Source organism: Bemisia tabaci, chromosome 7 (assembly GCF_918797505.1).
Source record: "Bemisia tabaci chromosome 7, PGI_BMITA_v3".
Lineage (NCBI taxonomy): Eukaryota > Metazoa > Arthropoda > Insecta > Hemiptera > Aleyrodidae > Bemisia > Bemisia tabaci.
In genome coordinates, this window is record NC_092799.1 from 46,532,049 (window position 1) to 46,553,765 (window position 21,717).

Below are 21,717 nucleotides of genomic sequence, written 5' to 3' on the forward strand. Positions count from 1 at the left end.
AGGGTAAAATTGCCCAAAACTATGTTTTTAGGACCTCCTGAAAGGGTTTAGACCATTAAATTCAAAATCCGTGAGGAGGGGCATTTTGGTGCCCTTACCCAAGGATACCCTTTTTTTTGGTCTGATAAATTGTTCCGATGTTTGTACCAATTCCATCAAAAATACCTCTTGTTGAATAAACAGATATTTGATTTTTTAAAAAAATAAAGCGTGTTCCATCTGATATATTTTTTTTAAATATGCTGACATGAAGTTTCGACGTTATGGCCGTTACAGATGTTTTCGTTCGTCAAAACGGCTTCTAGGAGCAGTCAAAATCGCTAGAACACGCTCCATTCCGCTGAGTGGGGTGTTCACGTCGAAATATGATCGTACAGCAGTCACTGCCGGAATTTAGAATATCATGGAAGGATTTAAGTAGCAAATTTACTCCATTGAACCTTTTTGTTTATCACGACCGTCACGCTTTTTATTTTTGAAGCGTGTAATATTGCCATAGAATTGCCCATGTGCGTGTCACGCCGACCAGCGACCGCACTGTATTTTGCGCAATGCGTGAAGTATTCCGGCACTCTTGTAGGCGCTAATATGCTTTTCGCGCTAACCAGCGACCGTACTGTGTTCGGCGCAATGCGTGAAGTATTCCCACTTTCTTGTAGGCGCTAATATGCGTTCTGCGCTGACCGGCGCGGCGGCCGCACCAGGTTTGGCGATATTTAAAACGATGATACAGCATTAGATTTGCATTGATAAAGAAATTGTAGAAACAGTGAATAGATAATAAGTTCGAAGACATGCTGGGTAAAATTGATGAAACGGTTCATGCAGAGTGCAGACAAAAATATTCTAATAAAGATTCTACGGAAATTAAATGAAAACAAGAAGCTGAGGCTACGGCGAGTAAATTTTCACTCTTGAAAAGAAGACTTATATATTGGAGAAAATTTTTGACGCAAAGAGACGGCGTTTATTTTGCCGTTAGAGAATTGCACTGAGAAGCTTGAAAGGAAATAAGGGCAGATTTGCACTAACAAGCGAATAAGTTCTCCTTTAAGAATGTGTAATAAAAAGGGGAAAAGTTCTGATAAAAGAAGGTACCCGTATTAAAAGTCTAATACTGTACTGAACTAGGGGAAAAAACCGTCGATTCAAGATAATTAAGTTGAAATTTTAGTCTTTTGGAGGTTAAATTGGGCAGTTTTTGTAGAATTGCCCAGGTCTCAGTGCGCATTTGAACTATATTTTGTTAGAAAAAAATAGGAGCATGCCAATATTGCTCAAACTGTGCAATTCCCTCACTGTGAAAAAAGAAAGAGGGATTTCGAAAGAATCTACAAGTATTTTCTCATGGTTTCAGTCACTTTAATTGATATTTTTATTTGTGCAGGAGAGTCTTGGAGGAAATTCGAGGACCTCCATGCTGGCCACCATCAGCCCTGCGAATATTCACTTGGAGGAGACGTTGGCTACTCTTCGCTATGCTTGCCAGGCCAAAAATATCGTTAACACTGTCAGAGTCAATGAGGACCCTAAGGACAGAATCATTCGGTGAGTAAAACCTACTCTTTCTCTAAGCCTTAAGCTTAAGGTGTATTTTTATGTGTGCGTCGATTTGCATTCTTAATAAAAACATGAATTAATTGAGGGGCTTGGAGAACAAAGCGCATATGTGCGGTTCTTGAAAAATTGAGATATTAATGATTTCAAGTAAAACTAGTTTTAATGCATGTTTTGTGAAAAATTTGCTCCCAAATTCCAGTTTTTAAGCATCAAAAAGTCAGTTTGAACTTTCTTCCCATCATAAGGATCCATGTAATTTCGAAACCTCAAACATATGTTTCTCGAAATGGCATAAACTGCACTTATGCGCCTTGTCCTCCAAGCCCTTCAATTATTATTTTTTGTTGTTGTAATGAAACAAGAGAAAAGATTGCATACATCATGTCTGAGAATATTTTGAAGGCAACAGAAACTGTGTCACTTTGAAACTTGTCAGTAGGTGCTTAGTTACGAAGATCAAACTAAAAAACGCTCTCTCAATGAGCATGTTTCAACATTTTTTCTCAGGTAATTCGATATGTCACTACAAGACCAACTGAAAATGAAGAAAATAATGAGCTCCTGCATGTGTCAGAAAGCGATTTAAATACTGGTACTTTTGTAAATTTCGCAAAAAACACGATTGTGCTGAAGGTTTTTTTCTGAAATTAACTCCGAAGCTCAAAAAAAGCTCTCAAATTTGAGGCCATGATGGAGGGGATATCCAACGCTACCCTAAGACGCCACCTCTATATTAAGACAAACTCTCTAGGGCATGGGTTCCAAGTTTTTGCCATTCATTCACCTTTTTTTTCTCATCCTTTAATTACAAAATCGACCTTGTTGAAGCTTTTTTTTTTTTACTACTTCAAATAGCCCAAGAGGGCTAATCCTTGCGCCTATATAGATCCCCGAATAATACAATCAGCTTCTTACCACGTTACTTTTGTTTTGTTTTCAGAGAACTAAGGACGGAACTTCAAAAATACAAGTCATTTGGTTTATCTTCGGCCTCAGCAAATGAATCGTTGAAGGTCAGACTGCTCCAGGAAAAACTTTCCGCCACGCAAGACAAACTTGCCGCTCTTGAAAAGTGAGTACCTTTCTTGCTCAGCGACTCAGCGATGTAAAGGTTAAGTAAGGAGGCAATGCACGTTGCACATATGGTTGCGGAACCCCCATTTGAAGGAAATGTTTAATAAACAGAAATTCTATATCTGTATTTGTATCGTTACTTAAATCAAGCGTGCATTTCTTCCTCTGTCAGAGATAAAGGGAGTATTCGAAAATTTGCTCCTGCAATTTTTTTTCTTTATTGTCTATTCAAAACTCTTTCTCAAAAAATCGCAATCAATAGAAAAAACAGATGATGAATCTAAAATTTAAGAAAATACATACTACTTTGATTCGAGTTCTTTAATCTTAGCCTCTAGTTATTAATATCGGGTTTTTTTTTTCATTTTCTTCCTTCGCTTTCGGAATTGTTGTATTGCAGCATGTTAGTTCTTAAGTGAGCTCATGGTATTTCTGTGTGAGGAAATAAGATATTTTGATTTTTTTGTTCCCTCTGAATTTTGTTTCCTAAATGCGCATATCTACTTAACACCCATTAATAATTTTTATTTTAATGAGTTTTGGACTTTTGTCTCATTTGAATAACCAGATTTTCTTCAAATTTTAACACTCTTTTTCGTTCGAATTTCCAGGTCGCGCAATGATCAAACTAAAGATTTGGAGCTAGCACAGAAGCTAGCAGATGAAAATCTCCTTGACATGCTCGCACAGAAAGAGCGAGCATTTCTCGATTTAGAACGGAATATTCTCGATTTGAATTCTGAAAATAAACGCCTTAAATCAAAATCAGAATCCTTGGAGAACGAGGTTGAAGAGTTGGGACGTGAGTTAGAAGAACTCAAATTGGACCTTGAAGAAAGTCACAATCTGCAGGAATTGCAAAGGATTGAAATCGACGAGTTACGGCTTGAGGTAAACGAACAAAAGCAGGATACAGCTGATCGCATGGAAGAAGTAAGTATCAATCGAGCATAAGCCATTCTCTTAGGAATCAATATAACTAACTCCCTACTCAAAGTTAGTAGCGAACTTTCATGCATACACCTTTTTAGCCTAATGGCTTGAGCACCTGGTTAATAACCGTGGTGTCCAGGATTTGAAATCTGGTGGCGGTGTCTAAAAGACATCTTGAAAGCATGGGTATGATGAACAGGTGACAAGTTATTGAAGTACTATTGATGGACAACTCCACTAGATTGCCTTCTCAGCAGTAGTATAATTGATTCAACAACAATTTTTTATATTCTCCAGCATTCCACAGTCAGGGAACACCGGGAAATTTCAGGGAATTCCAAAAAGTCCGGGAAAATGTGGAAATGTCTAGAAAATTACGAAAGTGTTTGGGAAAAATTATTAAGTCACCTCTATTTGCTTCCTAGAATAGGTTCGATGTTTTGACGAAAAATTTTGCCCAAAAATTATTTAAAACTATATCAGTTTAACCATCCGGCATATCTTCAATTGTCAGGGAATTTCATCAAAGTGTGTCAGGGAAATGTCAGGAAATTTGATTCTCTAAAGTCTGGGGTAACCTTGCTCTTCAGCAGTAGTAGGATTGGTTGAAGAGCAATCTCAGATCTTCTCTGGCATTCTTAATTGAATTTTCATGATGGTGTACACCGAACGTAATTTTATCTCATACCAGCGAATTTCCTCTTCAAAGATGTTTCATTTCTGTAAATTGTCATGGGAGATTGCAGTAGATTTTGACTCCTACTATTATGCTGTTTTAATTCAATCAATTTTTTTTTTTTTTTTATTCAAAATATAGAGGCAAAGCTTTTACAAAGGCTTTTACAAAGCAATTCAAAGCACAAGCTTTACAAAGGGCTTTTACAAAGGCTTTTTACAAAGTAATTCAATCAATGGCATCATGAATCTTTTGAGTTTTTCCTCTTAATTCTCCTAGGATTTTTCTAAAAATTCTTCTCTGTATGCAACAAGATTCAATTATACTTACTACACTAATTGAGTGAAAAAACCACAATATATTTTATTTTAATAGAATTTAGACTGTTGAAAAGAAAGTCATGTGAAAAAATTATTTTTTTGTTTTTAAAAGGTTGAAGAACGGAGGAAAGAGGTTGAAGAACTGAAAGCAGACGTAGAAGAAAGAATGACCCATTTGAGCGAACAACAACGAGATATTGATGAACAGCGGTTCCAGTTGGACGAGGAACGTAAAGAACTGGAAGAACGTAAAGCAGGGTTGGAAGATATGAAACGAGAAATAGAAGATCAAAGGTTCTTTTTTCATTTTTATTTTATTTATTTTTTTTTTTGTTTGTTAATGTTGCTTGTAAAGGATCATGTGTAAAAGAAAACCTCTCAAAACTTTTCAAATCCAAATTAATTTTATAAATGGAAACAAAAATTAAAAGTGCCATAATTTTACTAAGGAACTCTCTTAAATCAAGATAATGATTTCATTATCTTAATTTAAGAGAGTTCCTTGGTAAGTTCCTCGGATCAAGTTTTTGTAAATGCACTTTAAAGGATTGATCAAAATGGAGCGAATAAAATATGAAATCCACAGTTTTTGATGTCATAAATATCTTAGAAATAACATGGGAAAACCAGGAGACAAATTGTTCTGCAATGCAGACTGTTAACGTTCTTACCTCATGGCCGAATTTCCTATTTGCTTCACAAAAGAAAGTTCAGTCCTACGGCAAAATGATTGATTGTTGCGTATAATGCATAGTTTGCTCTCTTTTTTTCATCAAAGTAATGAATGGAGGGAAAAGGAGGATATTCTTTTAAAATTACCTCACATTTGCAGCATATTGCAAGTTCTGACATATTTTTGCTTGGGGTAGAATCCAATTTGTTGTTCCTTCTTGTAAAAAAACCTGCTCATTTTCACCAGATTTTTCTTCATAAACAGGTGAAATTCAAAGAATCAGGAAAGTCAAGAAATCTATAGCATAACTGGGCCATGTTAAGCAGAAAAGAAGGAAGCCACGTCAGCTGTTGCTAAGTTTAATTGGGAAATTCAATTTTTTACATGGAAACGATTGTGCGGATTTCTATGCAAATTTCAGAAAATGTTTAACATGGTACAAAGCAAACCCGTTCAAATTTTTGAAGGAATCCGTACTAACATTCTCTTGTGAAAAATTAAATTGCCTAGTTAAATTTGGCAATAGCTGATGTGGCTTGGTTCCTTTCTGCTAGACGTGGTCCAACTGTAACTGTTTATTTTTTAAATTTAGTGATGTTTTTTGTAAAGTGTGTACAGTGGACTCTCAATAATTCGAAATTGAAGGGAATCGGCGTTTTCTTCGAATTAGCGAGTTTTCGAAATAAAGAGAGTTCGAATTAAAGAGATTCATTTGGAGAAATTTCGAATTAGAGAGGTTCAAATGTAGAGAGGCAAATGGACGGATTTACGTCTAAAGGAACCAAAAATATCAGTTTATTTCTTTACGGAGGTAAAAATTACACTAAGTTATTATTAAGTATTAATTATTTATATTCAATTTTAAAACTATTAATTACATGTTTACATTTTGACAATCCTATCAGCTCTTTCAGACACCCAGGTACATAAACAGTTGACTTCGAATTGTAGAGGGAATGTACTGTCTTATTTCGAATTATCTATAATTCGTCGAATTATCTATAATTCCTCCCTCTAGGGAGGACCAAATTTACTTCCCACACTTCGAATTACAGAGAGAATTTTCGTCGCAATTTCGAATTATAGAAGGCCGCGCTAGCTTAAAAATTTCGAAATAACGAGGGGAGAAAAAATGCATTGATTTTCTTCGAATTATGGAGAGATTTTCAAGGGAAACGGACTTTCCTTCGAATGAACAAGGTTTTCGAACTATCGAGAGTCCACTGTATTGTGTTATTAAATTCTTACTCATATTGTTTCAGATATCAAATAGAAGAAGAGAAAGCCAAACTTGAAGATGAGAAAATGAAACTTGAAGACCAGGCCAGTGATCTAGAAATGCAAAAGACCCTAGTAGAAGAACAACACAGATCTATGCTGAATCAGAAATTAGACATGAGCATTAATGGGTCGGAAAAAGAGCAACTAAAACAGGAGTTACATGAGCTGTATGCACAGGTGGAAGAACAAAAGAAGAAACTTGACGAACAGAAGGAAAAGCTCGAAGAGCAGAGAGAAAAACTTGGAGAGCAGAAACGAAAAATAGAAGAGCAGAAAGCAGAGCTGCGAAGAAAATCTGATACTTTCGAGCGCAATTTAGAAAAGTTGGAGAGCCAAAAGAAGGAATTGAAGCAGAAGTTTGATTCTGAAATGATGAAGAAACTTGATGAACTAAGGAAAGATAGCATGGACGGCAAGTCCGTGTTGATTAAGAAACTTGATGAAATGCGAAGAGATTATGAGGAGAGCAAGCAGAAATGTGAGATGTTCATGAAGAAGTATGAAGAAAAGGTACATAACTTATCATTCCCATGTCAAAGTACTGTGTTGTTTCTGTAAAACAATTCCTTACTCCATGATTTTTTGTATTGCTTTCTTTTCAGTATTCTTAAGTCATGCAGGCACAAAAAATTTTCTCAGTTCCATTTGGAGCTGTGGAAATCCAAATGTAGCTCTGACATAGTGTTCTCAGGGAGCGGTGCTTGTATTGAAAATTCCCATGATGAAGAGAGGAATTCACGGTTCAAAAGAGAAGAGAGATGAGACAGCACAACTAACCTCCGCTTTACTGACCTAAATTTTATGAAACAGCCTCAGAGAAGCATGTTGTTTATAATTTTCTGAATCCCATGATGTAAGTACACAGCATTCCTTTTTTTTTTTTTGAGGAGCATTCCATAAGATCATATTTGATGGAAGTCATCAACATTCCTTGACTGCCAAACTTTGACTGTGTGAAACTGTGACTCAAGATTTTTTGTTTTCATCTGTACAGAGTCATTCCCTTTAGCAGAATAATTCATCTACATTCCTCATAAATGCTCATGTGGTGTTTCTGTTTCATTTTTAGGTTGAGGAAATCGAAGAGATCAAGCTGTCAAATCAGATTGAACAGTGGAAGAAATGTGAGGCCCAGAAGGATGAGGTTTCAAAGATGCAACAGAAATACGAAACTGAAATTTCTCAAAAATTGGAAGAGCACCGCAGAGAAATTGAGAGCATTAAGCAAAAACATCAAGCAGAGCTGAACCGTAAACTTCAAGAAACAACAGAACAAGCAAAGCGTAACAGCGAAACTGATCTCTCCCGGAAACTTGAGACTGAAAGACAGCGCTTCGAGTTAGAATTGAAAAAACTCAATGCTACTTTGGTAAGTTCAGTTTATCATATGTTTCAAGTGTTTTTTTTTTGTAAAACCACTCCATTGATTATTCAATCATTTCACAAGGCAAAGCTTTACCTGTTTACTTGGTTTTTTCACTAAAGTTTGAAAGACGAAGAACCTTATTCTAAAAAAATATGTGTTAAAAAATGTGAGCAGCAGCATGTATGCGATCTAAGTGATACTCCAGAATTTAATATTTCCTAAGTTAACAGTAGCGTCTTCAAATTGTGGAAAATGGAGAATTTGCAAGGGTCTGAAATTTGATGAATTTCCTGTTTAAGTGGAATCCTCTGAGTGAACTGAACACGAAGATACCCTTGATTCATAAATTGAGCAATTATTAGAGGAGATATGACAAAATAACCGATTCTGCTAAAATACATGTGTTTAAATGGGAAATGCCGCCAGATGACGTCACAAGGCGGCACATTTTCTCACTTTTAAATCAATTTTTCTCCAATTTCCCATGTCAGAAAAAAATTATGAAAAATATTGCGAACTCAGCTCATTAGGCACTTTCAGATGAAGCAATAAAAAAATTGCGTGCAAATTCTCCATTCTGGAAATGTGATCCTGTGCAGGAAGGAGGATCTCAGTGATTGAAAACAAATTTTTATGGAGAGAGCTGTTTCTCAAGTCAAGTCAATGAAATGGAATTTCCGACAGAAAATTTCTGCATGTAACTCCAAGAATGAGCACTGTATTCATAGTTGCTCGTCATTCTGCCTGTCTCCGTCGGGGGGTCCCACATGGTTTTGTGATTGAGAGAGGTCTAAGGTGGCCTTGAACATCACATTATTGAAAGGAAAATTTTGTTAACGTTGTGCAAAATCCAATAATATTGATTTGGAGAAAGGCCTTCACAAGAAATTACAATAATGTGTTGCCGCACTGCAAAAAATATAAAATACCGAACAAAAAATACCATGATTTTGACTGTTAGATGGGAACAGAACTACCTTATATTTTTGGAATGACTTCAAAAATTAAGGAAGGACTATGAAGAAAGTCCTTAGCTGTGAGTGGTTCAGTGCCCTTAGAATCTGTAAAATTTGACCTCCAGCCTACACAATGGACCACTAGACAAGGTACGAATTTAAGCATTCTGATACATGTTTCTTAGCCAAAATTTCACGTAGAACACGGTGCGCACTACAAAAATTACCGAAATTAACTCCTTACGAAGATATTAATGATTCTTAATGCGTGAATTCAAACCACCCGCTCATGAAAACTCAATGCTCTACGTGATTCACATCGCGCGCTAAACGTTATCATGACAGTCTCTGCGATACACAAATCTGGCAACCTCAATCTTGACGCTTTGGCTCAGTTATAGCAAATTGCTAATAGTTTGAACAACACATGGTGGGAAATGAACATTGCTCAATTGAGAAGCTTGCTGAAACCGTTGTAGTGGGCGATTTGACTCACGTAGAGTTTTGAGTTTCTTGTGAGCGGGCAGTTCAAATTCCTCGTAACCAATGTGAAATAAAAACGTAAATATCTTCGTTAGGAGTTAGTTTCAGTAATACTCGCTAATCGTGATATACGTGAAATTCTGGTTAAGAAACATGTATCAGATCGCTTAAATTCGTACCTTGTCTAGTGGTCCATTGACAGTGAGCCCCAAACACTGCAGATGGAGACTTAAGATTTCTTTTTCTCACTGAAGATTTTTTTGAACTGATTTAGCAACTTCGAACGTATTTCCAGTCTGACCATATCAGGACATTTTATGTGCTAAAATGTTCGTGAAGTTCTCCTTTAATTAGAAATGCCAATTTTTTATTATTGAGTTTTTCTACACTCAAATACCTTTTCGCTTGATTTTGTCAATTTATCTACACAAAATGTATGCATAGTAAACTATTACTTTAAAGCAGCTCAGGCTTAAACATTTTCATTTCCGATGTTTTTAACTCCGTTCAATTTATTTTAGGAAAAAGAAAACTCTAGATCCGATGCCTACCGGAAGGATGTGAAGAAATTACAAAGGCAAATTCAGCTTCTGCAAGTTGATCTTGAGAGTAAGACAAAACTGGCGAGAGAGCTCTCCAAATTCAACGATGAAGGTTTTGAGGACAATATAACCCAAGCTAATGATTACGAAAGTTTTTCAAAGGTATGCAGAAATGTACTAAATTCATTTTTTCAAATGCTAATCTATCCTCCGCTTCAAGCATTTTTAATCAGAACTTATTCAGTAAAAAAATTTGAGGAAAACCCTAGACCTCATGATTTAAGTGTCTTTTATTTTAATATCTCAGGCTTTGCATGACTTGTGAGGTCTTTATTTATGCAAGATAGAGGGTGAAGTTGGGAAAACATTCAAAAAACCTCCAAAACCAGGGTAAAAAAATATGGACCCTCTTCGCTGTTGGTTTTCTGACGTCAGGTTGCGTTTGTTGGAGTCATGAGCTGCATGGGATGCCACAAGAACATTTTGGGTGTCTATCAAACTAACATAACTTGCAACTTGTTAAAAAGGGAAACAAATTACACTTCTGAAGATGTTTGGCTTCTTCTGATCACTCCTTTTCCACCTAATAAATTGAATTCATGATTTTGCTAGGATCCAGTTAAATTTTTATTAAAGCTTCAGGAAATGGATAGATTGCTAAAGCAGAGGTGGTTATTAAATATTATTTTTCCGGACCAAAGACTTCAGCTTTTTAAAATATTTCGAATAGAGATGGCTCTTCCAACCATCGCTCAACTGTATCTGTGAAAGGCTATTTTTCTTCTCTTTCCAGGGGAAAATTAATTTTAGGCACCAAATTACAGGGCTGAAAAATTTAAGTTCTCTTCCATTTTTAACCGTCTAAGAAAAACCATTGAAAATGTCATTTCAGCCAAATCTCGGAGAGAGGAGAGATCTGTTCAGAGGAGGCAAAATTTGCTGGGAAGGGGTAAACTCGTATGAATCCAAAAAAATATCCTTCGATTGGATCAAAGTTAATTAAAACTGAACAAAATGGTTCTAAAACAAAGGTCAACCTTCGAATATTGGGCAAGCCTACAATCACCCTCTATTAGCGCCTTTAAAAACTATGGCAGTATTTAATTACAACAGCTGCTTACTTATGTACTATTATGTGCCATTGTTTTTTCATATTTTGTCTCTTTACAGGAAATAATACATAAATTTGAGCAGATAACTTCAGCAGTTACCAATTTTGCAAATGATATTTGTGATGACTCACCTGATGAGGAAATACTGAACATTTCATCTGTAAGTAATCCTTCAGATTTACTGCTTTTGCAATAGTAGTGACTCCTGGCTATGTTAGGCAGGATTTTAAATCAGTTCTGGGAGCATTCTCTAAACCTTTCCTCAGATCTCCTGAAATACATTGCAATGAGCCCCCAAACGAGGTTTAAATCCAAGTCCCGATGGAGCACATTTTTTCTGCATAATTTCACCAAGGAAACAATTCTTACGATGGGAAGCCTGCAAAGCAACACCTAAATAAGATTTAAGTGTTTACAAGCAATATTTTGTCAAATGTAAGAAATATAAATGACTGTATCTGTGTAATGTAGCTTCCATTTGATCTATTTTAAAAAAATAAATAAATGAAATCTCAAATAAAATAAATTTGCTTCCCAAAAAACCTGTTTTTTGTTTTTTTTTAAACTGTTTAAAAATTTGATTCGACATTTTTGGCACTAAATAATTTTTAACTTCACAACTTCCCCCGTATAATCGGCAGGAATATGAGCGTAACATAGCCTGCAAATCAAATTTGGAGTATAAGAGTGTTCTCTATCAAATACTTAAGTTTAGATTCATCAGTCCAATTTGACAAAGAAAGGGTCCGGTCTCCATGATTTTTAAATTTTTCAATTCCCTGACTTTCCTTGACCTTTGATCAAAACCTCTGAATTTGCTCTTTTAATTACGCTGACTTCGCTAATCTGTGGACAAAGTATCCTCTTCTAGAAATTCAAATTTAAGAAAAAGGCAATATTAAGTCGTACTCGCTCTCTTAAATGGCATCAGCTGAGGTTACTGAACTGATGTGCTGATCGCAAAATGCTCTGATTTTTCCAGGTTGCCTTATTTTCCCTGCCTTCCCAGATTTTCTGAACCACCAGAAATCCTGCGAAGTTTCCCTTCCTAACAAAACCTCTGTCCATTAATTTCTCTTCTTGTGGGCGGTGACAAATTCTTTCACATTGTTGAAAATCATAATTTCTAAAATTTGAATTCACTGTTCCAGGTGAAAACTCCAACCTCTGACAAAGAATGGTTAGAGAATATTAATTTAAAGACTTCCCGACGAAGCTCCATCTCTGCAAACATGAGATCACCTACAAGGGTTACCATCCGCACTCTTCCCAGTAAGAAAACAGTCCGCTTCCAAGATGTTTCAAAATCATAGTGCTTATTACTGTGCAACACAGTATGTAAACAAGTTGTAATTTTCTTTGTGTGTTGAAAATGTCTATTGTTTGTTAAGTTGTTGAAATTTTGAAAATCCATGTTATTTAGAACGTCATAACTGAAGACGTTAACTTCTTTGGAGTTTTTTATGACTTTGTATAACATCAAGTGCGTCCTCATAATAAAAGACAGTCTCAATAAGCTCTTATGAATCAGTTTATTGAGAATTTATATGTGAGGAGCAAGCTTTACAGTGCCTTCCATACCATCTAAGGTCATTTATGGGTTGACCTAAAAAAAAAGGTCGGATGTTTCAATTAGGGTGAGTAGTAAATAGTTGTATGTATTCTCAATGTTGAGAAAATTATAAGTCATATTAAGTTGGATCGAGGGCTCCTGTCTTAGACATCGATTAAAAATTATGTTAACTGATAAAAGGATAATTTAGACTGAAAGGACTAAAAATTGATGCTGTTCAAGTTGAAAAGATTCAATTTTGGATCGCAACAGGGGTGAACAACATCGTACACTTGCTAATTTGTTACTTTAACTCTGTAAAAAATCTGATTCTTTAATGTGATTTTTGGAAAAATGAACATGAGAGTTTTTTTACAGTAAAAAATCGCCAAAGCTCAATTTTAAATTGATTAACAATCACAGTTGAAAGAGGTTTTGACAAATAAAACCATTAAACTGTGCAGTTTTTTTGCAGAAAAGACAGCATGAAAATGATGTTTCAAGTCCACAATCTATTTTTTAGAGTGGAAAAATTTTTATTTTTACACTATTAAATGCTTTCCTTTCCTTTTCTTTTTTTTTCTTTTTTTTTCTTCTTGAAACAAAAGTTACCTGAAGGGGATGGGCACAGTTTTTGGTCCTCATCAGTTATGCTTCATTTTTTGTTCTGTAGTCATGATTCATGCATTTAGCCTTTTTGTAATCATTTGTTTGTTTAAGTTACTCATTATTCATTATTTGCTAAGACAATGGTCTGTTAGTTGAAGTATCTATTGAATATTATCATTCTGTCAATATGTATTTGGTCAGTATTTTTTCGGGTCCAATTTATTTTTAATTTAATCTAGCTAGTAATAATCATTGCCGAAAATATTTGAATGAGTCTATTACAAGAATGGAAACATTAAGTGTATGAGAACAGTATATCTATGGTTAAATGCAAGAAATGCGTATCGCAATTATTAATGATCTCCAGTAGTGTTTTATTTTCCTCAAAGAAAACTGATCAAAATGTTTCCTTGCAATTTTGTGTGATTTTTCTAGAGTGAGCGAAGGACATTCACCAACAATTTCAAGAAAAATTGTTAGTTAGTTCTCCTTTGATAAAATGAATTAGTCAGCAGAGATTTACAACAATGTAATTTAAGATGCAGTTTTTTACTTTAAACCATCCATTTTGTGAAGATTTCAATCAAACAAAAATCACCTTTATAAAAAATTATGAAGACTTTTTTCATAGAACTTAGAATAAAGAACTAGCAGATGTGTAAATTGTAATTTGTTTCAGCCAGAAACTGCAAATATTTTCAATGTTTATGTAAATTAAGAAATAGTTCGCAAATTTTTTGAAATCCAAGAGTTCCTCCAGTGTTTTCGATAGTCATTTATAATACTTTTGCAGAGAAATTGTGTTGATAACGTTTAGAGAAACACTATGTACTTGAAAAGATACCGAGTTTCAATGGTCAACATCTCGATAAACACCATGAAATTGTTTGTTGAGATATTTTTGTACCTTGTCTGATTTTCAGGATTCATGAAGAGTATACAGGGTGATCCACACAACCCCGGGGTTCTTGCCCCTTTTTAGGTCTCCCTGGAATTTGGGGGGATGGGTGCCAAAAACAGTTTCCTTTGATCTAGGAGCACTCACAAAATTTCAAGTCTCTATATTAATTTGATCAAAAGTTACAGGATTGATGCCTGGGGCTGGTTGTGCAGGACTTTTAGATCACCTTGTATCTTTTAGTTGCCGTAAATTCGGATGCGTTTTTAGACTCATGCATTTCCCCAACCTATATTCATTGACAGGAGCATTGCATATCCTAAAGATGTATTAAGACCAGGGTTGCCACAGTTAGGGAAAACCAGAAAATGCCAGGGAATTTTAATATTTATAAAGAACCAAGTTACACCCAGGGAAAATTCTCAAATCATCTTCATTTGCTTTCCTAAATATGTTTGATGTTTCAAACTGAACACATTGCATGCTGAAGTTTGGAAGTGACAATTTTCGTTTCTCTCTAATTTTCCCCAAAAACCCCAAATCTCAGGGAATTTTACCGAAAGCTGTCAGGGAATTCCATTTTCTGAATTCTGTGGCAACCCTGTAGAACAAGTAATTTTACATGATTGTACGCTGCAAATTTTTAGTATTACGTATTGTGTTCCTCTTGTAAAATGACACGTGATAGATGCTCATTCCAGACTATTTTGTGAATACTTGTATTTTGGTAAATTTTTATGTACATAAATAAAACTTTTCATTTTTTTATAGAAAAATGTCATTAGTTTTTCCTTGATCTTCAAATTTAAAAGGTCATTTGTCTTATTCTTGGCATTAAAGCATTGAGAAAGAGAAAAATGCTCAGCTTGGTTTCCCTTACTCGAATTCCTGCGAGAGGATTTAGTTAAGATTTTGATTTACTGCCAATTTCCATTACTACAAAACTAAGTTCCCTCCAGGCGACAGTGCGCCTACAACATTTGGTTTTCATGCTATCAGCATTGACGACCACAAAGTGGATGGATGCAAACGTTGGCTAAAATTCATCAAGTAACTGAGATAAGTTCTTGAATTCAGCAGAGCTTTTTTTCTCCTTTGGGTTGCAACCCTACAGTCTGGTCGAAAAAGTTGACCAAATCCACTCGCTGAAATTAGCATCCAACAATGATGAAAACTGAATGTTACCTTCAAGGGATAAGGAAAATCAATTTTCACATCAAGGTTCAAGATTTGTCCTATCAAAGAAAACTGAGACAATTTTAACTTAATAAGTGTATTTTTTCTTTAAATTGTAGAAAAACAGGTAACAAAAATGCACTACATATGTTGACTTAAATTATTTCTGTACTGATGAGAATGCAAGAAAATTCAATCAAAATAATCATCAATGTCAATATCTGGGTTGAGAAGGTCCTCTCCAAAGTCTGTTAAATCAAGCTGATTCAATATCAGATTTTCGCACATTTCCTCAAGATCCGTCTCACCAATCAGGACAGCTCCTTGCATCCTACCATTTTTTAAGATTAACTTAACATACTCAAGGTCTTTTGTTACTCTAAGCAAAATTTCGTAGTTATTATCCAGTTTCTGACCATTAAAAAGACCCAAGAGAACAACTTTAAACCCAAAAAACTTAGTAACATGACTAAACAGTTCAAAGCAGAAATCTTGTAGAACCTCTTCATTCTTTGTTGCAGCAACCATGCACTTAGCAGCATACATACCCATTTGTCGAGCCTGCGTCCACAGCCGCATTTGAAACCAGTGATCAGCAAGTTCCCAAGAGGCACCACAGACATCGCCTGATGCATAGATATCCTCTACATTTGTTTCCATCAACCAGTTGACACTGATGCCCAGATCATTGTTCAACTGAAATTTTTTATCTTCAAGGTGAATTCCAGAATTTGGGATGACACCTGTTGCAGAGACCACAAAGTCACATAGGAACCTCTTTCCATTGGTGAGCTCTACGCACGTACACCAGCCTTCCTCGCTAACTTTTGAAACTGATTTCACCTCACTCGTATATTCGATTGTTACTTTGGAGTCGGATTTTCCAATGAGATCGATATTTGAGTGCCAATCGGGACCCAGCGCTGCTCCTGGGTGGTTTGCATTTTCACCTGAGACAGAATACTTGAGACGTTTTACAATCTGAGGCTCAGATTCAACTTGATTTTTTTTTAGCTTTTCTTGAAAAAACTCGGCAGCACCAGGATCAATGAACGTAGCGGAGATGTGCTTGTCTTTGATAACCCAAATTATCTCAACATTTTCAACCTTATGGACTATTTCTGTAGCAATGCCGCCATTTCCAACTAGAACGATCTTCCGAGCATTTTTTATTCTTGACTGGAAGTCTTTCACAGAATCTGTGTCTCTAATACCAATAATGTTTTCTGTTTCACCCGGTATGACTTTAGGAGAAGCACCAGTGCAAATACATAATTTATTGTACTGCAACATTAAACCAGACGCAGTTTTGACCTCTTTATTGGTTGAATTAATGGAAATCAATTCATCTTGTATGATTTTCAGGGATGGATTATTGGCAAGGAGGTACTCAGCTTTCTGTTCCTTCACATCAAATTGTGTTAGGACTTTGGAGAGGTTGATTATATTTGCAACACACTTGACCAGAGGTGATGCAGTGATCAAGATAATCGGTTCATCAGGATCCAGAAACGAAATGCTTTCAACGCATGACACACCAGCTATCCCACCTCCTACTACAATGTACGTAGCAGCCAGTTTTTCACTTGAAATGCAAGTCTTTTGGGATGTAGTCTTTGTAGTCGTATTTTCTGAGAGGTAAATCAAACGTGATTGTTCCATAATCCTTTGCCTTTTCGATTGCTGCGAGCAAACTTTGGTATTGACGAGCGCAAAGTCCAGCTTTCCTGGAATAAAGAGGAAAACATAATGGAATATAAAAATTTAGGGTCTCTTTCTTTTCTATAAATATTTGAAACATTGAAATTTTTCATGAGTTATGTTTAGAAAAATCAACCTGATATTGGCTTTTTGTTAGGGGGAGGGGGGAGGGAAGCCTGGCAAAGATGCAGAAGTGCTTAGCCTCCCTGGTTGCATTGACTGTTTTTGGAACTTCAAAATGACTTAGAAATTTTTTTAATATAAACTAGTGAGGAAACTCTTCATTCTTTTCAAGTAAAATTTAGGTAAATTTAACGTTAAAAAAAGTTTTGAAAAAAATTGGGAACAAAATGTGGTTTAACTTCTACAAATCTCTCATTCTGAATTGATGTTAAACATAAAATAAACTGCAAAATGCCTAACACAAAAAACTAACATGTTATGTGAAATTTCGGTAAAATATTTGTTAAATTTACTTAAAGAAAAAGTGTTGAAAAACTTGTAAGTGCAAGGAGGCATTTTACGTAAAAAAGAACAAAAAGGGTTTTCTAACTCGGATACTTAACCTAAGTAACAGGTTTTTTCACAGTTTTCTCTTTAAAAGTACCTGATGAGTTTTTCAGATTTTTAATCAGACGATGATACAAAGGTGCAGAATCTTCCAAACCTCCAAGCATTTTTTGCACCCCTGCAATGATAAAGGGGGCTTCTTCCTAAAAAATCTCGAAATTATTATGTACCATCTTTACTCTTAATGTACCTTTTGCCTTGATTTGGAGAAAAATTAGTGATTTTTACTCCAATTTTGCAGAAAAACTTAATTTTTTTGACTAACACTTGCTCATTTCCCATTTTATCTTGTGACCAATCGAAACTCGCCAGCCGTTTGGCAAAGAAGTTTCTGCACCCTTAGAAGCCGTGACCTATTTGAACAAGTGTTCACCCCTAAATCTAAATTAGTTAAACGCTGAAACAAATATTGATTGTATACTCACACCACTGATATAACTTGTCCAGATTGCTTATCAATGAATTGCTTCAGCAGTTCAACATTTGTGTAGTGGAGAACCAAGTATTCGTCTCGGCAAATGGGACAAGGATTTCCACTTATAATAATACCTGCCGACTGTAAACACAAAAAACTTCTCAGTGAGTTCAAAAACTTTTCATAGATTACATAAAGCTGAGAGTAATTGAAAAAGAAAGAGTTGTTGATGCCTTGTTAAACTCAGCACGCTGCATAATTGAAAATTAGATGATGAAGTCACAAAAGTGAATGAAACATTGACATTCAAACCCACACTAGGGCGACGGCGTGTTGATTGCAGAAAACTACGTCAAAATAATAACCAAGCAAAAAAGTCAGCGATTCGGCTGCACTCAGTGCTCTTTGCAGGGGCAGACTGAGAACCCAGACTTCGCAACTTTGAGGGGCAAAAAAATAACTGGGAATATAGGCCCATCAGTGCTTAATCCAGCCCATTTTAGTTGCTTTTCGCACTGTGAAGGGATTAACTAGTCCAAAATTACCCTAAATATTAACCAGCCACCAGGATTTCCCCTCATACAGTGTTCATCCTTAGTCCAGTAGGGTAGACCCATAGAGAAAAAAAGGAGGTGTTTGCATCTTGAGGATTGTGAACCCTGTGATGTAGGTCGGTACAACCTGTTCAGCAAAATCCGGAATTCGAAATATGAAAAACGGACCACAACGTCCACTTTTTTTGCTTCAATCAACTTATGATATAATTTCAAACACTTCATGTAGTATGCATTTTTTCCATAAACTACACCATTTCCACAAAAATCGATGATAAAAATCGCCGCACCGATCTACGTCATCAAAAAAACTCTGAGATACCCAAAATGCAAACACCTCCTTTTTTTTCTCTATGGGGTAGACCTTGCTGTACAATAACAAATAAAATTGCTATCCCATGAGAATTTACTTACAATACAAGTCCGTTTGGGCGGAGGTGGAATCAATCCTTTATGATTTCTTCGATAAAAAAACCAAACAGGTTTGTCTTCGTAAGCTTCTCTGTAAGCTGAAAAAAAAAAAAAAAAAAAAAAAATAGTTAAAAATTTAAATACTCGGACTGCTATTCACTGGTGAATCGTTCGGGGAGAAAATATAATGAAGTAAAATCTTCAGGGATGATCTAAAAATAGCAAACCTGACTTTAAATTATAGGGATCTTGTCAGATGAAATATAAAAGTAAGGGGATTAGAATGATTACTACTGATTTTTTCCTTGCTGCTGTCGAAGAGACTAACTAAAAAATAAGGAATACCCTGTATTTTCATTGGAGGTACACGTAAATCGGTCTCAAACCTACATGCCTTTTCAAAACACTTAAATAGCATTCCCTCAGAACTGCCCATTTAAGGTGAATCTTCAGCTGTAGTTCCGGAAAAATCTACCATGTTGCACTGCTAAAATCGGGCTCCGAAATCAGTAATTATTTAAGTAACACGATAGATGAATTAAATTCTAAGACTCATAAGTTCTAGCGGCATACGTCTGGAATGCTTAGAAACAAACGTGAGCTTTGAAAGTTTAATAATAAAAGCTATAACTTGATCCCAGTTTCTCTTATGGGATATCTGTAAGTGCGAGAGAGATAGCTCAAGGTGGGAGCGAGATATCTGCAACTGCTGAGAGCAATTGGTTGCATCAAGGTCATCATGCTTCACCCTACTTTTTTCTCGGATCAAGTTTCAGAGCTTCAGAAATTACTTTTCTTGTCTTTTTTAGTGTCAATAGGAGGAAGAATGTTGTGGCTAGAACTTATGACTCTTCGATTTTAACAGAAATTCCTCAAACTTTCATAAAAGCTCAAGGACTCACCAGGGCTGCATGGACTCTAATGGCGTGGACCAAAAAATCAAAACGCAGCGGTGGCGCTCCCTGCGCAGAAAAAATTCTTACTACACACCGCTGTAGATTCACCTTAAAGCTATGAGTACTTAAGGTGGGCTAAAAAATTGAATACATTAAGCATTAAACATTAAACATTAAGAATGACAAAGGCTGATTTTAAGATACATATGCAACGAACAGAAAGAAGCAATTAATTCATAATTAGTAACCAAAGTGTGGAGCGAGATTTACACCATTGATAAAAAAACATTACCTTTACTCTTCAAATATCTGATGCTTGTTTCGACCGGAATCGGAACCCTCCTATCTTTGGCAGGGTCAACTTGACGTTCTTCACCGTCCTGTCTCACCCTAGGAGATAGGGAAAATTTCCTGATGTGGCTGCTGTGTAGAAACTAAAAAAAGAAATTTAACAATTTTTAGACACATGTGAAGCACACTACAGTTTTAGTAAAAGAATACTGAAGTTAGTTTCAGGGAAATGATAAACAGCACTTGTGGTTATAGTAGGGTGATGTATTTGCCAATTCTCAATCTCTGCTTTTAAAGTTTGATGATTACAGACAATTTTTCGTTTTTGGAACGATGATGCATCAAAAACAATCTAATTTACATTCGTTAAATTATCATGTATCTATGGTGAAAGGTTTCACACTCCCTTTAAGGTTTCTTTACAGAATGCAGCGGGATTGAGACCGTAAATAGTTCCTCTTGAGGAAAAAGTGCTCTTGAGATTATAAACGAACACCTTCGGTGGATAATCCAGGAGCTACGACAGCTTCAGTACGTATATTCTATGGAGGGGGATCACCATGATTTCTTTTTTTACCAATTTCAAAAAGCCTTTGGCTGATCCCACGCTTATTACCCCAGCCCCAGGTGATTATTGCCTGAGACCATCAAACTCAGATCACCTGGCCAGGAATCGAACCCGGGACCTCTTGGTCATAGGGCCAGCGCTACAACCACTACACCACAGGAGGCCGACTAAGATTAGAGAAAGCGGCGAATCAGGATTTGATCAGCTAAAACCATAATGTAGGGGTGTTCAAACAAATTCTTGCTGGAACGCTAGCGGTATTGTTTCTTTCTGAGACTGGTGGCAGTACCAACAGTGGCAATGATATCGTCAACGGCCCGCCTTATCAGAGTTTTGAGAGCTCACACTCAATGCATTGTTGCCCCGTGTGTCGGTTTGTCAGATTGCCTGGCGCGGCGGCACATAAAATAGGTGTACAAATGGCAACAGCTCATTTTCGTCAGCTCCGAAAACTCAGATCACTATCGGTAAGAGCGCTCGTATCGTAACTTTTTCTTGACAGAACTGGTTCGGTAGCTTACCGACAACCGATAGAACAGCCCTACCATAATGTAATTCTCAAACATGGAATTCAATCAATGTAGAAAAGTAATCTACTTTTAGAACTTCGAGGGTATGTAGGATGCATACCTGAGGCGATGTCAGAGACTTGAGATGCTCTGTGGGCAGCGCTCGAGGCACGCGTTGATAAGCACCGATTATACAATGCTGTAGTCCTAATTTTATTAACTTACTGGCCATAATACTTGAGTTTATTCATAAAACACTTGAAGCAGTCCGGCTAAATGTTCGGATGCACACACTCACACTTCAGTGTTTTCTTTTTCTTTAAGCGCAACTAACCTCAAAATCAAAACACACTCTTTCAGTGATGTTAATTTACAGAATCTAAATAAACCTAAAAAAATTCTGACTAAATCTTTTCTGAATTTTTAAATCGAGCAAAATATATGAATTATAAATTTTAATTTTAACTTTTTGATTTTGATTCGTTCTGACATGATTTTCAACTTTTAATCCTCCAAAATTGGATCACTGGGCCAATCAGATGAGCGATATGATTCTAGTGTAAAAATGAAATGTTGGCAGATACTGAACTG

The 21,717-nt window shown here is 36.0% G+C and overlaps 2 protein-coding genes across 3 annotated transcripts in view; one reads left to right on the forward strand and one right to left on the reverse strand.

The window, feature by feature from the left end:
- neb (kinesin family member nebbish) overlaps positions 1-14,811 on the forward strand; it is a 67,859-nt gene extending 53,048 nt beyond the window's left edge. The window contains exons 9-17 of the mRNA XM_019049593.2: positions 1,388-1,548; positions 2,501-2,632; positions 3,246-3,567; positions 4,676-4,857; positions 6,499-7,027; positions 7,587-7,886; positions 9,844-10,026; positions 11,035-11,136; positions 12,128-14,811. Coding sequence (XP_018905138.2) covers positions 1,388-1,548; positions 2,501-2,632; positions 3,246-3,567; positions 4,676-4,857; positions 6,499-7,027; positions 7,587-7,886; positions 9,844-10,026; positions 11,035-11,136; positions 12,128-12,289 — 2,073 coding nt within the window. The 3' untranslated portion in view covers positions 12,290-14,811. The remainder of the gene's footprint in view (positions 1-1,387; positions 1,549-2,500; positions 2,633-3,245; positions 3,568-4,675; positions 4,858-6,498; positions 7,028-7,586; positions 7,887-9,843; positions 10,027-11,034; positions 11,137-12,127) is intronic.
- A 481-nt stretch (positions 14,812-15,292) lies between these two features.
- Pyroxd1 (pyridine nucleotide-disulfide oxidoreductase domain 1) lies at positions 15,293-21,476 on the reverse strand. Of its 2 annotated transcripts, XM_019049597.2 has the most exons (5): positions 21,248-21,476; positions 20,051-20,192; positions 18,866-18,960; positions 17,908-18,038; positions 16,640-16,938 (listed from the first exon to the last, which is right to left on the reverse strand). In XM_019049597.2, the coding sequence occupies exons 1-5, from the start codon at positions 21,356-21,358 to the stop codon at positions 16,794-16,796; spliced, it is 624 nt and encodes a 207-aa protein (XP_018905142.2). In that variant the 5' UTR covers positions 21,359-21,476; the 3' UTR covers positions 16,640-16,793. The 2 variants fall into 2 exon arrangements, with proteins under 2 accessions (XP_018905141.2, XP_018905142.2); XM_019049596.2 differs by lacking the exons at positions 20,051-20,192; positions 21,248-21,476 and having other exon boundaries at positions 15,293-16,938; positions 18,866-18,890.
- Between the last annotated feature and the right edge of the window lie 241 nt (positions 21,477-21,717).